General features: G+C 44.1%; 1 protein-coding gene across 2 annotated transcripts in view; it reads right to left on the bottom strand.

Moving 5' to 3' along the window:
• Nucleotides 1-16970, bottom strand: part of ME1 (malic enzyme 1) — a 281949-nt gene that overhangs the window by 28600 nt on the left and 236379 nt on the right. For both annotated transcript variants that reach the window (XM_083177132.1, XM_083177131.1), the window contains exons 8-9: nucleotides 15309-15406; nucleotides 7397-7510 (exon numbers count right to left, since the gene is read on the bottom strand). In XM_083177132.1, the coding sequence (XP_083033258.1) occupies nucleotides 7397-7510; nucleotides 15309-15406 (212 nt within the window). The remainder of the gene's footprint in view (nucleotides 1-7396; nucleotides 7511-15308; nucleotides 15407-16970) is intronic.

Below are 16970 nucleotides of genomic sequence, written 5' to 3'. Positions count from 1 at the left end.
GGAGAAGAAGATGTTTATCGAAATTAATTATCAATTCTTGAATGAAGACCAGCAATTGCCGCCAGAGACTACAGTGGGACCTGTGATTGTGGAGTCTAGCAGGGATGAATTGATCATCTGTGAGGATGAGTAAGTACACACTGAAGAGGGTGAGGAATCAAAGGATGAGGACGACATCTCTGGAATTGAGAAAGCCACCCTGGAGTGGAGAAATTAGTTTTCCTAAGGAGTCTGGTCAAACTGACACCCGGCTGCCCGCATATTTATTGCCACAAGGTACCCGACTGGTGCGTTCACATCTGCGCTGCCGGCGCTGTGGCAGAGCTTCCGACAGCGCTTCTGCACAATGTGAGTCCGGCAGGAGAAGCGGTGCTAGCTGTTACATCTCAGCTGGGTTGACAGATATCAGAGCCGGGTGACCTCCATGTGGATAGGAGGAGAACGGCACAGACTACGACACAGACTGCACTAAATTGGTGAGCCGTGTGAGCGCACAGATGCAGGCACTCCTTTCCATTTACAAATACGCGGACACCTGCTGCCTGGACTAATTACCTATGTGGAATCTTGAGAGGTAATACACATTCTTATTTGGAGCTAAATATTCGTATTGGTCCATTGAGCAGACTACACTGGATGCTGGATAGATTGCGATTATTGCACTTTACAGCTGAGTCTTGGTCCTACTAATTGAGCAAGAACTATTCAGCCATTGCAGTATATTGTGATACTTACCAAAACGGACTAAAACTGCTAATCCAGCTATTGGTTTATCGATCAAATAAGAGTTATTAAGCCCATATGTGCATATATGAACCTTTTATCATTATAAAACATTTTTTAGTGTAATTTTATGTTATTTTGTGTTTTTAGATTTAATAAATGTTATTAAATATTTGTGTGTACCGTTGAGCGCCCCACGCTGTTTTCTTTCTTGTGGTACTTTTTGGAGGTTGGCAGTCCTCCAGCATAGTGGCTGCAGGGCTACACTACACTACACACTGCGAGACTCCCTAGCGATTTAGACAACTGTTTCTCTTTACTGCCCATAGCAACCAACAAGATTCTATCTATTGTCTTCTAGATTCTAAAAGCTGCTAAATTAGTAAGAAGGAGACTCTGATTGGTTATTATATGCAACATCACATCCTCAATAGAACTTCCATCTTAGTAAATGTACCCTTTACCCTCCTATAGCCTATCCTTAACCTCCCATCTCATAGCCCAATCCTACCCATCTAGTCCTTGCAGAATATTAACATTTTCACATGTCTACATTTCAGAGGCTACTAAGACGCATGTGACCAGGTGGCTCACTCATCTCGTGCTGCATGGCGTGTTGAGGCTGGATGTATGAGGACACATCTGTATATTGCATTTCACTACTGTTTTAAGAGGCATACACACTTAGAGATGTATGCTAAGCTATTTTGCTAAGCTATTTAGGGTAGGCGATTTTCTGGTGTACAGATCGCCCATGGGGAGCACATACACATGCAGAGATTTGTGCTGACATTAGTTGGTGGAGTGGTAACTCCACTTGAATAAATACAAGAAAAGATACAGACAAATTCTTGGTGCCAACAGAGATTTTTTTCACGTTCATTAATTTTCTCACCCAAAATAAAGGAACATAAAAACCACAATAGTGTAATACAGTTTTTGCAATTATGCATATATTTTGGAGGAATTTTGAAGTAGATGAGACTCATACCCTATAAGGTGGTCTACTATTTAAGGTAGACACAATTCACTTGTTAGGGAGCAGTAACGTTACCATCAAGTCACCAATGCTTCCAATTGTAGTATATGAAAGAAAATGAAGCTGGTATAGTGTAATACCGCTTTTTTATTCACAACAAACAATTTAACATAAAAACAAGAGTGTATCACAGCAGACTCTCACCGAGTAAAATGGTCCACAAAGCATTTGTAGACAAATCAGGCACTTGGTTTTATATCACAGGCGTCCCTGGAGCCTTTGTCCCAGTGAAGTCCAGTGTTGTCCACCCTTCTCTCCACGGCCAAAGCGTTTCAAAACCAAAAAGGTTTCTTATTCAAGGCATGTGGAGAGGCGGACCTACTTCCTATATTCATACCCCAAGTGGGGAAATCCTATTTCCAGACATGGAGGGTGACATTTAATAAGATGCGCTTTTTGGGGGGTTTTTTGCGATTTTTAGGCAACAAAATGGGGTTATTGCACTTTTTGCCGAAATCGCGTACTTAATCGGGTGCGCTAAATCCCGTAATTCGCACATTTTGTGTGATAACTCGCACTTTCTCACTTGCCGGTTTCAATTCACATTTTTATCGCATCCAGATGTTTTCCCATACAAAAGTATACATATTGCTTATTTTATGGAATGCGCAAACGGAATTCGCATTTCAAAAGTGTCTAAAAATACCCACTGGTGCAGACCAGGTGCTGATGGGCGAATTGACCAAAAAGCAACTTTGGTCAAGTGCAGAAATGGTTTATTTTCTCACAGGGGTCCTCATTTTTAATCATAAACTCCCCTACATATACCCCAACATCATTAAGGACACCTGTGAGGGTTTGAAAGATGGAGATTGTGCAGAGTAGTGTGGAGCTGGCTGTTTGTGACTTTCATCATTTGGAGAAGCTGTGCAGAAGGAGGGAGCAAGCTGCGCGCCAGATCCAGGCACCCCGAGTACTGCGTGCTTCACATAGGTATCATGCTCGGCTGTACCTGAACTCCCTCTCTGATCAACAGGTTGTGGGGATGTTTCGGCTGAACCGCAATAACCTTTTGAACTTATATGAGCAGGTGAGAGATGATTTGGACTCTTATGGGAGTGCCAACTATGCAGTGTCTGGGCTGCAGAAATGAATGTGTGCCCTCTACTTCTTGGCCACAGTCTCCACTCAGTCTGTGACCTCATGGTCATTGGGGGTCTCACAAGCCACTTTCTCTAAGCATTTCACTCAAGTGTTACTTGCTTTCAAGAAGTTGTGGTGCACATATATCAGAGTCCCACGTTGTGAGTCCGAGTGGCAGGACCTTAAGGTGGCTTTCTATAGGCTCTCAGCATTCCCAAATGTGGTGGGACATACTGTCTACCAAGTTTCGGTTTTCAGTATTTTTTTATAACTGGAGTGCCGCCTCACCCCGCAAGTATCTTAGGACATCGGCATCCTGCAGGTGCACCTTTGGAGTGCACCCGCCAATATATCTCCCTGCATTTTTCTTATGCCAGCCCCCTGCATTTTCCAGGTATATATAATTAGTTGAAAGTATTTACACAAATAGAGGCACACCCATGAGCAGACCACCCAAACAGAACACTGGTCACGCCTCCCACATTATTAGATGCTGGCCGCAACCCCTATTATTGCGCATAATAGGCCCTTGATCATTTTCAGCTCCAGGCCCATTTAGACCTTAATCTGGCACTGCATAGCACCAACTTTCCAAGCCACTGCTAGGACTGCGGTGGCTTTCTGTTAAATCTGTGTCCAGGGCAGATGGTAATAGCTCCTGATAGTGGAATAGCCGCCCAGGTGATATGTTGGCGGTGCGGGCTATGATAGGGTCATTGGAAGCTGTGAGGAGTTTGGTGAACTGTGCTGCTGACACCTGTACGCTGCTGTACTGTAACCCTGTGAACATACTGGAATACTGTTAAAGATAAAGACTCAGACTGCATCTGTGTCCAGTGTATGTGCATCCGTGTCACATCACACACATCTATTCGCACAGCGAGCACATTACTATGCAAGACAGGATTTCACTATAGTGGGGCAGTGTCTACTTGATTGTTGGCCACTGCTAGTTCACACAGCGGTGATAAGGTCTGAATCTGGCCCAATGGGAGCTTCCTGGACATCTCTGGACAGTCGTTAAGTTACTTGACTGACAGGGGTATCCCAGTGGCGTAACTATAGCACCGCAGCCCCCGCGGTCGCGGGGGGGTGCTGTGCATGTGGGGGCGCCCGCCCCCCATCCCCCACAGGCTTACCTGTCTGCGCGTCCCGGCTCCCCTCCTGGCTTCAATCAATTCTATGGAGACGGACCACGATAAAATGGCCGCCCCATAAAGCAGACAGTTCTCTGAAACTAGCCATTTTATCATGGTCCGTCTGCATAGAATTATTACTTGAAGGCAGGAGGGGAGCCGGGACGTGCAGACAGGTAAGCCTGCGGTGATGGGGGGAGGGCACCAGCGGCCGGGGTGGGGAGGCCGGCGGGGAGGGGGGGGACGCCCCCCCATTAACGGCGGAGGGGCACCCCAAACCAAGCTACGCCACTGGGGTATCCGCTTATATTTTAGATAGCGTCCTAGTTGCATCTTATTTCCAAGAATTGCTGTTTAAATATATTTCTTATATTACCCTGTAATTCAGCTTTCCTTACATATATTATATGTTAGAGCTGCCCTACCACATCACAGAATTACAGCCTTTCTCTTTTGATGGGTGTGGTATTCACAGACCTACATTTATATTACCACTATCACATGGAGAAAATAGGATGTGAGGCTAAATGTGCCATCATCTCCCTAGTGTGAGAAGATAGTATTCTCATTGGATGACATCGCAATTGAACAATGTTAATAAATAAATAATGTCAGAAAACTAACACCATTATTATGGACAGTACAGGGTTTTTTTTTTGCTCTCGACATTTATATAATCAACATTTACATAAAAAAAAAACATTTTAATTCAGTTGCATGTGCAAAGTTATAATCTACTGATATCCAAGTATTAATGATATGTACAAAAAAAAATAACAACAGGGAATTTGTTATTTGGGTATATTATATACATTTTATATAAAATTCACAATGAGGCAGGGGTGTCCAAACTTTTTGCGATGAGGGTCAGATTTGGTGAGGTGAAAATGTGGGGGGGCTGACCATTCAGCCTGACATTCTTTTGAATCATTAATCACATCAGAATGGTCCCTCACTCTGCCCCCATTCACTCTATGTCCCCCAGCCTGCCCATTCACTGTATATTCCCCTGCCGGCCCCCGTCCTCTGTATTTCCCCCAACCTGCCCCCATTCACTGTATATCCTCGACTTTGCCCCCTTCACATTATATTCATATTCACATTATATTCCCCTGCCTGACCATCCTTCTCTGTATGTCCCCAAGGGACCCCACCTTTAGTGTCCTGTGCTGTGCATCCTGCATCTGATGCTCCGCCCACTTCTGGCTGGAGGCTGCGGGCCACTTGAAATGACGCCACGGGCAGCAATTGGCCCCCGGGCTGGACTTTGGACATGCCTGCATTAAGGGATGGTTTCTGAATACCCAAACACCCCCCCCCCCCTCCCTTCAGACCAATACTATCTTCAGATAAAGGATCCACTGCGATTAAGTCCCTTAACCTCTGGCATTAGCCTCCACCACTTTAAAAGATCCACAAATGGAGAGAAGTCAAAAGACTGCCTTGACCCAGGTAACAACAATCCTAGTTTCAGCCCTGCGCAGGGCATCTATTCAGTGATCACTGTCTCTTCTAACTGTCCTCTGCCTCCTTGCGGGACACAGCGGACCTGTGGGTGGGACAGAGTGACAGTACTCCTGTGTCTGTGCTGCCCACTCCACAGTAACAAAGAAATATTAATTGATCCCGAAGTAACTTTCTTTATTCACAAATGAGCTATGTATATTATACTGTATGACAACTTTGATCACAGTAAAGCATGATGCAAGGGCTGAACCAAAACAAAACCAATATGTCTGAGGTTTTAAGAAACCAACTAAACACAGACTGCAGCAGCAGTACACGTGAAGTGACATATATAGGTGGTGTATTTTCAGCCTGACATTGAAGTAGAACCAGAGGAAACCACTAATTACATTGCTGGAAGTGTCACAGTGTTTCCAGGGGCGGATTTAGGGATGAGGGCGCCCCTAGGCACAACAATAATGTTTACTAAGGAGGACAGTTTATAGGGGCAGTATCTGCATGTCCTATCCATTTACACTCTATTTAAGATGGAATATAGTACAGTACAGTGGATATTTTGCAGTTATTGGTACATTTTGGGCTGACAGTACTATCACAGGCATCCAAGTGCCGCCCCCAAACATGTGCCGCCCCTAGGCCGGTGCCTCATGTGCCTAATGGGAAATTCGGCTCTGAGTGTTTCAGATGAAATCAAACTCTCTTATTTCAAACCAGTGTACCATAGGTTTATACTCTCTCTGACATTGATCTTATGCTGACTGCATGTGTTTTAAGTCATACAATCATACAATACACACAATAAAACACAATAATTCACAAAACGATAACTTTTTAATTATGAAGCATATATATATATATATACACACACACACACACACACACAGTATATATATATATATATATATATATATATGTATGTATATATACATACATACACTAGTAAGCCCGCTCAAAGCAAAAGCTTCAAAAGCTACCCTGCTACCTTCTGTGTTTGTGCATGTGTGAGAAAAATATGTATTTTTCCTTCTCTGCCAGCAGATGGCAGTGTTTCGGAGACTCACGGACACTATGGGGGAAATTTACTAAAGGAAATTTGTAAAAAATAGGTGTATTTGTATCCAGAAATACACTTATTTTTTACATTTACTATCCCGAAAATACGGCAATTCGTATTCGTATTGATAGCACATTAATACGAATACGAATTGCCGTATATTTTTTATGTCAGCCAATTAGTATCCAGCATAGACAGCTTATTTAGGTATGTATGCCCCGACGTTTCGGTCCCCAATCATGGACCTTTATCAAGGAGCTTAGCCATCGGTAGTATGATCAGTCAGCGTCGCATTGAACCCAGTGGTGGTTTGGATCAGCACACCAGTGCGTGGGGACCGAAACGTCAGAGCATACATACCTAAATAAGCTGTCTATGCTGGATACTAATTGGCTGACATAAAAACACTTAATATTTAATCACAAGGCTGGTTTGTGATATCGGAGAATGCTCTTCACTCCCCACCTGTTGGTGAGGAGACTGCGGACTATATATCTCTATATATATATATATATATATATATATATATATATATATATATATATATATATATATATTTAGCTAACCACTCCTCACCTCTATGAGGTAAAGTACCTCCACTGACCACTAGAGGCCGCTCGATGGACCAAATTACACCTTGTAGTGCTAAAAGATGTCATAAGAGAAAGTGAAAGCTACTTTTGCAGGGACACTGATCTGTTTCAAACTTGCTGGATATGGAGAGAGGGAGCTGTGAAGACATAAATTGGAGGTAGGTGCAGATAGGGACTGAGGGTGGGGGTGGAGAGTGTGTGGGCAAAAAAATGTCACAGCTCAAAGTAAAAACTCTCACAGCTCAAAGTAAAAGTACATTGCAGAAGCCATCATTTTGATGGGCTAAATGTATGATCTTACCTTCACAATTAACCCTTTAGAATCCACCATCCAGATCTTCTTAATTGCATCATCTTTGGGAGTCCCTTCCTTCTCCATAGCCATAACTATGAGGTCTGCAATTCCCATGGCAGCCTTAACAACAGAAATATGATCATGAACCTTTCACAGAATATACTAGTTTTATTTCAACATTAGAACAAATCAAATAATTGTTTACTAAATTGTAAACAAATTAGTTAACAATGAGGAGGCTGTACTATGGTCTCAGGCCTCCACATAGAGACATCCCTATCATCAGAACAGATGGTGAACAACCACATGGTCAGCCACCTGCAGCTAGAGCGTGGAGCTACTTAGGTTGGCACAACCAGGCATAGGCGACTGCATACATTTTCCATCCCTCAATCAAAGGGACAGATGTATGAACCTGCGTTAAGAGCAGACATGCACTTAATGCTGGTTAACTGGGGGGGGGGGATTACGTTTACCTTAATGTATTACTAGCGCACCTAACGTGTGCTAGTGACAGCCCGCCGAGTTACGCTAAGCGGGGCTGTCCCCTGCAATCCCCCCCAGTGATTAGCAGCCAGAGGGATGTATTAACAGCCTTCAAGGCATTAATTCGCCCCGGCCGCTTCGCCAGCTCAGGGCTAGCGTTGTCCTATCCCCCACTGTGGGTACAACGCTAGCCCTACTTCTGGCTCAGGCTGTGCTGGAGATCTTGCGGTTTTAGCGAGATCTCGCTCATGCCCAGAAAGCCGGCGGGGGGGCGGCGGGAGAGCCTTTCACACTGGGCATAACGCCTCTCCTTATCGGCATTGGGGGGGGTCATACATCTGCCTATAACGTTTGCCTGCTTCTCTACGTTATGCTGGAGAAGCGGGACTCGTTATGTGCAAAACGTTATAGGCAGATTCATACATCTGCCCCATAGCTTGCTTTTTCCACAACAGAACCATTCCCATCTCCCTGCATGATTGACTGCACATTGTCTTTCTGTGCACAGTGCACCCCTGAACCTAGCTCTGCACCACTGGCTGAGTCCTCGGCACCTCTGCAATGCAAATGTTCATACTGGAGACACATTTAGCATGTAAGTCAGAGTTATACCTTATGGCCAACAGTGGCCATAGCATACAACTCTGACCACTAGTAGCATAACTCTGCACTAATAGCATTACTCTGCACCACTGGGTAAGTCCTCGGCTGCTCTGCAATGCAAATGTTCATACTGGAGACACATTAAGCATGTAAATCAGAGTTGGATGCAGTGTTTTCGCATTGGAGTATTCATCGTCAGACTGAACATGCATCGCGATCGTACTAGACATGTGTCAAGATTCCTTTCCGACCACACTTACAGTTAGGCTATAATCGCAGAGGGAATGACAAGAAGTGACTGGTTGTGGGAGGTAACAGTGAGTGGTGGCAGAAACGCAGGCGTGGGTTTGCCATGTTTGGGGAGAGTATCTGACGTCAGCTATGATCATGCAAAGAAACGTGTTGCTACTTCTGTGTCCAGTCTGCGTAGCCAAAGACCTACTCAAGTCACTGTTATATAATATCACTGCTGGCCATAGCTGCCATCTGTTGTTCAGGCAAGTTCTATTTATTTTAGTTAATTAATTTGGAAAATGGATCATACTGTAGATAAAGTATAGTATATGACATGCTAGCAAATGAGGTGACAACGCCTGCAAGTTTACAATAATACCACTCAAATGCTTGTTTTACAGTTAATGATATAAAAGTAATTTTTATTGTTAGTGTAGCAAGGGGGGTCTGACTGGGGCATCTTTTGTGTGTCTGTCCCTTTCCCCCTCTTTGTGGGTCTTTGTTTTGTGGGTAGGTCTGAGGGCATGCTAGGCATTTAAAAGGAAAATAGGCAGCGCATATAAGTCTTTATGAGGGGATGTAATGTATATGTCATAGGGATGTTGAGTGATCTTATGGCAAGGGAGAATGTCTGAGGGATATTTAAAGGGAAATAAGGAGAGGTGTAATGACACCTGGTACACAGTAGATTTGCTGTATTTTAGGGGCATGTGTGAAAATACGATGTATGTGAACTGGTCTATGAGGCATTTTATTTAAAGTGCATGTGAAATTATCTAAGGACATGTGTGGTGATCTGAAAGGCATTTACAGGCCATGTAGGATAGTGTAAAGATATCTGGGGAATATAAATCGAGATTTACACTGAGCCATAAATTGATTGGAACTAAGAACAATTAAATAGTGCCCCCATATTTTTTCATAACTATGATAGATAGATAGATAGATAGATAGATAGATAGAAGTCTATGGGAGCCGGCTGCTATGTGCACATACATATCTCTACAGAACATCTGAATATAATACTGTCAGTTATTAGCTGTACCAGATGATATGACATCTCAGAGTGTAAATTGAGCATAACCTAAATGTTATATATGAAAATAATTTTAGATAGATAGTTAAATAGTGATGAATGAAGGCAGGTTGCAATGTATCACCTCAATAGGCTTATCATGTGACTGGATTACATCATAAACAGACTTTGTCTTTAAGCTTTGGCGTGAGTCGGTGTAAGGTAAGCTTATTTTTATATTAATGTTACTGTATATGAAAATTAAGATAGAAAACCTGCCTTTATCATATTTAGGATGTCGAAACCTAATTATAATAATTTCTTTCTCAAGATTAATGTACCTCATTGAAGCCCTTCCCTTACTTATTACATTAACAGATGTACAATACCTCTACAAATAATAAATAACAAAAAAAGCTGCATTAGCTGAGGGAGACTGGTGGGGTGGGATATCCTGATATTTAGTACTATAATAAGGCTGCAATGGTAAGCTATATTTTGGATTGGGTCTCTGAACAGGATAATTATGCTAACCACTTTGGAAAGAGAATTATTTGGGGGGGGGGGGGGGGGGGCGCAGTATAATTTATATCCTAAATCTCCACGATCCATAAATCCCCACACATACAGATATAATTTATATCCTAAATCTCCACGATCCATAAATCCCCACACATACAGAATAACCCCTTACTCTAGAATACAAAAAAGACATGGGACTGGTTCAGACATAAAGTGAACTAAACTTCTAGCTTTGTTCCAGAGTCTATTGAAAATTTGCAAGTCTCCAGGAACATGGAACTCATGCTTTGTTCCCAGGAACATCCCTGCTGCACATGTGTAGATCACTGGGAACATGGCCACAGTGGCCAGTGATTGCTGCAGCCAGTGCCAGGCTAATAGAACTGTAAGTATAATTATATGGGTAAAAGGTGTGCAGTGTTTGGGCCGGCTGGCAATGTTGCAGCACTAGTTTGGAGCATCTCCCGACATTACAGCCTCTGTTGCCAGCCCTCAGGTACATGGCCTGAATTTGTGCCAATCCCGATACAGTTAATGATAATTGAGGTTTCGGCTATCTAAGTGGCGTGTGGGTGTACATCCTGCACACCACATGCACACGCCTATGAAATGATACAACCAAAGGCAGAGTCAATTATGGAGGAAGTGAAGAGTATGGCCGATGCACCTATAACTGGCACAAGTAATGACAAATTGCAGCTAGAGGCTGAGATTGCAGGAAGTCAGTCTGTACCCAAGAAGTGGGCAGACACACAGTCACTGGTGCGAGAGAGCGGAACACAGGTATATGCATTGTAGGGACAGTGCTAGGAGGAGAAAACAAGGGAAGAAGACCCTGCTTACTTATATTTCCATCTACCCTACCCGTCAAGCACGCTGCATAGGCGTCATCCTCGACTCTGAACTGTCCTTTGTTTCCACATTAAATCTGTCACCAAATCATTTTACATGCATCTAAAAAAACATATCCAAATACAACCCTATCTCACACAAGACACTAATAAATCTCTTATCCATGCACTCATTATATCCCGCATTGATTATTGCATTAGTCTCCTAACTGGTCTTCCCAAGAACAGACTCTCGCCACTGCAATCCATTTTAAATGCTGCTGCTAGGCTGATCTTCCTAGCAAGATGCTCATCGTCTGCTGATCTGCTCTGCCAGTGCCTCCATTGGTTACCTGTTTACCGTATTGCTAGCATATAAAGCTATTAACCATACTGCTTATATCTCTTTACCTATCTCAAAATATCTCCCATCTCGACCACTCGGCTCTGCACATGATCTGCATCTCGCTTCTGCACGGATCACCAGCTCCCATTCATTATTACAGGACTTTCCCATTCATTATTACAGCCCGAAGCGTGGCGAGGGGACGCGGATACCTTCACAGGTATCCGCGTCCCTTCGCGGGCTTCACAGCTGTCCACGTCCCCTCGCGGAGCTCGCTGCGCTCGCCACGCTTCGGGCTCGGTGGCTCGCTGCGCTCGCCACACTTTCTATTCTCAACTCCACGCCTACGTGGATAGTGGGGGTATGAAAAGGTCGTAGGACGCGTACCGCCGCCCCTCGCGGGCTCGCTGCGCTCGCCACGCTTCGGGTTCACGTTGATCGTGGGGTGGCGTTAACAATTGTGGGGGCCATTTCACACTTCAGGGTGCCTATTTGGCCTCTGTGGGCCATTTAACATTGTTTCCTATGGAAAAATCGGGTCAATTGAGGCATTGAACAGGAAAATCGGGTCAATTGAGACATTTAACATTGTTCCCTATGGGAAATCGCAGGCATCGCGTCGGTCGAATCGCACCCGATTTTTAAGTGCATTCAATGCCCGTGATTTTTTACTAACTATGCCCACGATCAAAATCGTGGGCGCCGTTCTAAGTAAAGAGTACCTATTATTATTATTATAATTTTATTTATAAGGCGCCACAAGTGTTTCGCAGCGCCGTACAAAGGAACAATACAGGGAGACAAAGCTTGGCATAACATTGAATAAATAACAAAAATACAGTACAAATAAAGAGCGTCACAGATCAATACACATTACAGCTTAAATGTAAGTAGTGAGGACTCAATAAACATACAACTAGAGGCTTGAGGCCAATGATGGAGATGAGTATGCAGACAAAGATGGTCACTGAGGAGGTTATTCTGGTTGGTGCGTACATTTCCGAAATCTTTCGGAGCGGTCCGCACGCCACGCTTTGCGGACATCGTCCGAACAAACGCCCACCGGACCTCCGCATACGGACGGACTCACACTAGAAGAACAGGGCAGGTTTACGGATGACATCCAAATCTTACAGCGTTTGCACGGTCTTACCGCGTCAGAACGGACGGGAACCTGCCCGTACGCACCGATGTTATTGGTGAATGTAAAAGTGACATGTATATTTATATTAGTGATAGTAAGTTCTGTCCATTGCTTGCAGTGTAAATGTGTGTAACAAATGCAGCCGTGCTTTCAGCATATATTTGTGTGTTTTGTAATGGTCCATTTAAGCTGCAATAGTTCCAATTGAAGCATTGACAAGAGTGTAATTAATGAGTATTGAGTAAAGGAGTGGATTGTATTGTGTTCAGCTGACATTGGTTCAGGTGCGCCCGTACTGATTGGGCGTTCCGAATGCCTAGCGCATGACCGAGTGGTGTCCGCAGTACGGATGGTGTAATGGTTAGCATTACTGCCTCACAGCACTGAGGTCATGGGTTCAATACCCACCATGGCCCTAACTGTGCGGAGTTTGTATATTCTCCCCGTACTTGCGTGGGTTTCCTCCGGGTACTCCGGTTTCCTCCCACAATCCAAAAATATACTGCTAGGCTAATTTGGCTCCCAACAAATTTAACCCTAGAATGTCTGTGTGTGCGTGTACATGTGGTAGGGAATATAGATTGTAAGCTCCACTAGGGCAGGGACTGATGTGAATGGTCAAATATTCTCTGTAAAGCGCTGCGGAATCTGTGTGCGCTATATAAGAAACTGCTAATAAATAAATAATAAATAAATTATGAAGCATATTTCCTACTTTTTTGTTCGTGTGCAGTCGGTGTGCTGTCCGAATGCACTGTATGATTTTTTTCTCTGTGGTGCACCCACAAAAGGACACTCTTTTCCTCTTTGTACTCTATGCTGTCCGAATGCACGCCTACCAGAATTAGTGCACTCCCTCGTGTACGCCCATGTTTACGCCCAGTTTAGCCCACTTTGAAACTACGCCCCTGTGTAGTTCCGAATGACGCCCCTATTACGCCCATATTTCCAGAGTGAATGCGGTGCACATTTCTGTACGGTATTAGTGAGAACGAGTACAGGGACCTTGCGTGGCACATGCGCATAGCGTTGCCCACGCATGCACAGACGGCTAAAAAACGCCATCTGAAAGAATTCGGAAAATTACGCATCGACCAGAATAAGGCCCTGAGTGTTGGAGTATATGAGAGCTGTGAGTGAAATGTGAAGAGAAGTGGGCTTTGACAACAGGAGGAAAGAGGGCCCTACTCGGAGGAGCTTACAATCTAGTAAGCTATATGGTACTTGTGGAGTATCACGGCTCCCATCGTATGGCATCGTATGCCATATGTAGTGGCATACGATGGCATACGATGCGATACGATGTTTTACCGATTTTTGAGCATTTTTGCGCAAAAATCATATGCCATCGCATCACCATCGTATGGCATCGTATGCCATATGTAGTGGCATACGATGGCATACGATGGCATACGATGCGATACGATTTTTACCGATTTTTGAGCATTTTAGCTCAAAAATCGTATGCGATCGCATTGGATGCCATACGATTTTTGAGCTAAACAGAGATAAAACATACCCCCACTATCCACGTCGGGGTGGAGTTGAAAATAGAATAGTGTGGCGAGCGCAGCGAGCCACCGAGCCCGAAGCGTGGCGAGGGGACGCGGATACCTGTGAAGCCCGCGAGGGGACGCGTATAGCTGTGAAGGTATCCGCGTCCCCTCGCGGGGCTCGCTGCGCTCGCCACGCTTCGGGCTCGGTGGCTCGCTGCGCTCGCCACACTGTTCTATTCTCAACTCCACGCCGACGTGGATAGTGGGGGTATAAAAAGGTCGTAGGACGCGTACCGCCGCCCCTCGCGGGCTCGCTGCGCTCGCCATGCTTCGGGTTCACGTTGATAGTGGGGGTGGTGCACTATGAAAAATGGCATTTGGGGGCATTTCACAAGTTTAATACACATTTCAATGCATTCTGATGCATTTCAGTGCTAAATCGGGTGCGATCGCATCGCATGCGATTTGATCGCATGCGATGTGATGCGATTTTTAGCATACAATCAACATACGATGAAGGTCGTGGGAGCCGTGATACTCCACAAGTACCGGTTATATATACAAATTATATAGCTTCCCTTCATGACCTATGTAGCTATGCATTTCCTTATGTTTCCCTCCTATATCCCTATAGATTGTAAGCTTGCAGCAGGGCCCTCTAGCCTCCAAGTCTGTCTGTTGTTACCCAGTTTGTTTTATCTCTGTTTACTATTGTAAAGCGAAACGGAATCTGCTGCGCTATATAAGAAACTGTCAATCAATAAATAATTATCCATTACAATCAGAGAGAGGTGTGTAATCAGGAGGGATATAGACTATTTTGGATGTAATATATTCTGAAAAGTGCTTATACAGTAGGCTCTCTTATTAAGAGGTTAGTCTTTCCATCTTAAGGGCTTGTTTAAAGGTGTGGAGGCTGGCAGAGAGTATTGGAGCAGCATAAGAGAAATCTTGGATCTGGAGAGAGAGGAGGTGACCAGATCAGAGGTGTGTGCCGGTGATGAGTGAAGACAGTTGGGATGGAGTTTGGACATGAATGAAGTTGGCCATGTAGGAGGGAGTGAAGCTATAAAGGCAGTGGAGTGATATATGAGGGTCGGGAGTTTACTGTAGTGAATGGGAGCCAGTAATGCAGTTTGCATAAAGAGGAGGTGGTGATGCATAGTGGAGGTAGGTAAAGTATCTGGCATTTACATTGAAAAATGATAAGGTCTGTTACAAAGTTATCTCAGAGTTAGTTACCTCTCCTGCTCCTTGGAATAGTACTGTGTGGTCAGACAATTTATTCTTTGTTATGCGTAGAGCTGCGAGAAGTCCAGCTACCGCAACTGCTGCTGTGCCTGCAATGTAAGAATGGCATTTATAAGACAGAGCAGTACACATATACACTTTCCTATTCAATGCTGCAGGAAAAAAAGAGCCAATAAAAACACTGGGGAATGGATCATAGGTCAACAGGGTGATAGTCAATTTGCCGATACCAACAGAGGGAACATCGAAAGGTGGACATGTACAAGATCCACACTGGAAAAAGGTCAACACAAGCCAAAGTTCAGCCTGAAAAAGCTTGGCACGTGAAGAGGTCGCCATGAGTTATTCAAGTTTTTTGGTGACAGTGTTGACACCTCAGTACATGGACACATAATTAGCTTTCTTTGCTCACCATACCAAAGGCCAGGTGACTTGCTCCACTACCGCTGCACTCGGCACATTTTACTGTACCCAATCATAGTCTGCATGGATGGTAAAGTAAAAACAATTAAAATGATAAATTGTGAAAAACGCATGTCAACATTTTTATGCGTTGACAATTGTTATGTCGACCTTTTGCACGTCAACCTTTAGTCTATGTTGACCTTGTTCATGTCAACCATTTGGCTGTCAACCTAGACACTGCCGACCTATTATCCAGATTCTAAACACTGACATCGTTGTGTGCGATAGCTGCACTATTGTGAAAACGCATGCAAATGTATGGCCCGATTCAGACCCGCTCGCTAGGCAGTATATATTCGCTGCCTACAAAGTGGGTAAGCACCACCCAACAAACATACGGCCCACTAGCATGCGAGGAGATGTGTATGATGGTCGCCGACCATCAAATGATTTTTTTACCCCCTTCAGAAATAAAAGTCAGTGAAAACTGACTTTTATTTCACAAGGAGGCAGGCACAGACGTCATGTGACATCAGCCGGCCGCCCTGAGCGGACATCGGCTGCGTTCTCAGGGGAACACCCAGCATTTAAAAGGGGATGCCAATAAAACTCTGGGCGTTCCCCTGCTCCAGCCCAGTGTCCGCCCACCACCCGCCCCCTCTGTAGCAAACGGCTCAGCGAGTGTGAAACTCACCAAAGCCGTTTGCTCCCAGGGTTTGCACATGCACAAACCCAAAACACCCAGGAAGGGGCCAAATTCCGCCCACTAAGAGCAGGTCTGAATTGGCACCTTAGTTATCTTATTAGACACAATATAGTACACTTTTTTTCATTGAAATTTATTATTAAAGATTTTTCCATTTTTTTCTGTTACAAAGACATAACGTACTATACTTATCTAGTCTGGGATCAGCTTTGCATTCTAATATACAGACATGTGGCTATAAATGTATCCCAACTCAGACCCAATACAGGCAGACACTATTTTTAAAATAAAAATCGCTGTGGCGGTAGGACCCTCTAGAGCCGTTATTCAAAATGTATAACCAATCCTTAGCCATTGCGCAATTGGGTCGGACAGGGTACGGTGTCTTAAATTCCTTGTGGAATCCAAATTATCCCTCAATTTTTTACCATCAGAAAACATTAGGTAAATTGATATAAATTGTGAAAAAATCTAATAAAAAATGTGTACTTAGTCTTATTTTATATATTACTCTATTGTGATAATACTTATACTACTATTCT

The sequence above is a fragment of the Crinia signifera genome, chromosome 3 (genome assembly GCF_055691185.1).
Source record: "Crinia signifera chromosome 3, ASM5569118v1, whole genome shotgun sequence".
In the NCBI taxonomy this organism is placed as follows: Eukaryota; Metazoa; Chordata; class Amphibia; order Anura; family Myobatrachidae; genus Crinia; species Crinia signifera.
Note: the sequence above shows the minus strand (reverse complement) of the source record. Positions and strands in the feature narration are given on the sequence as shown.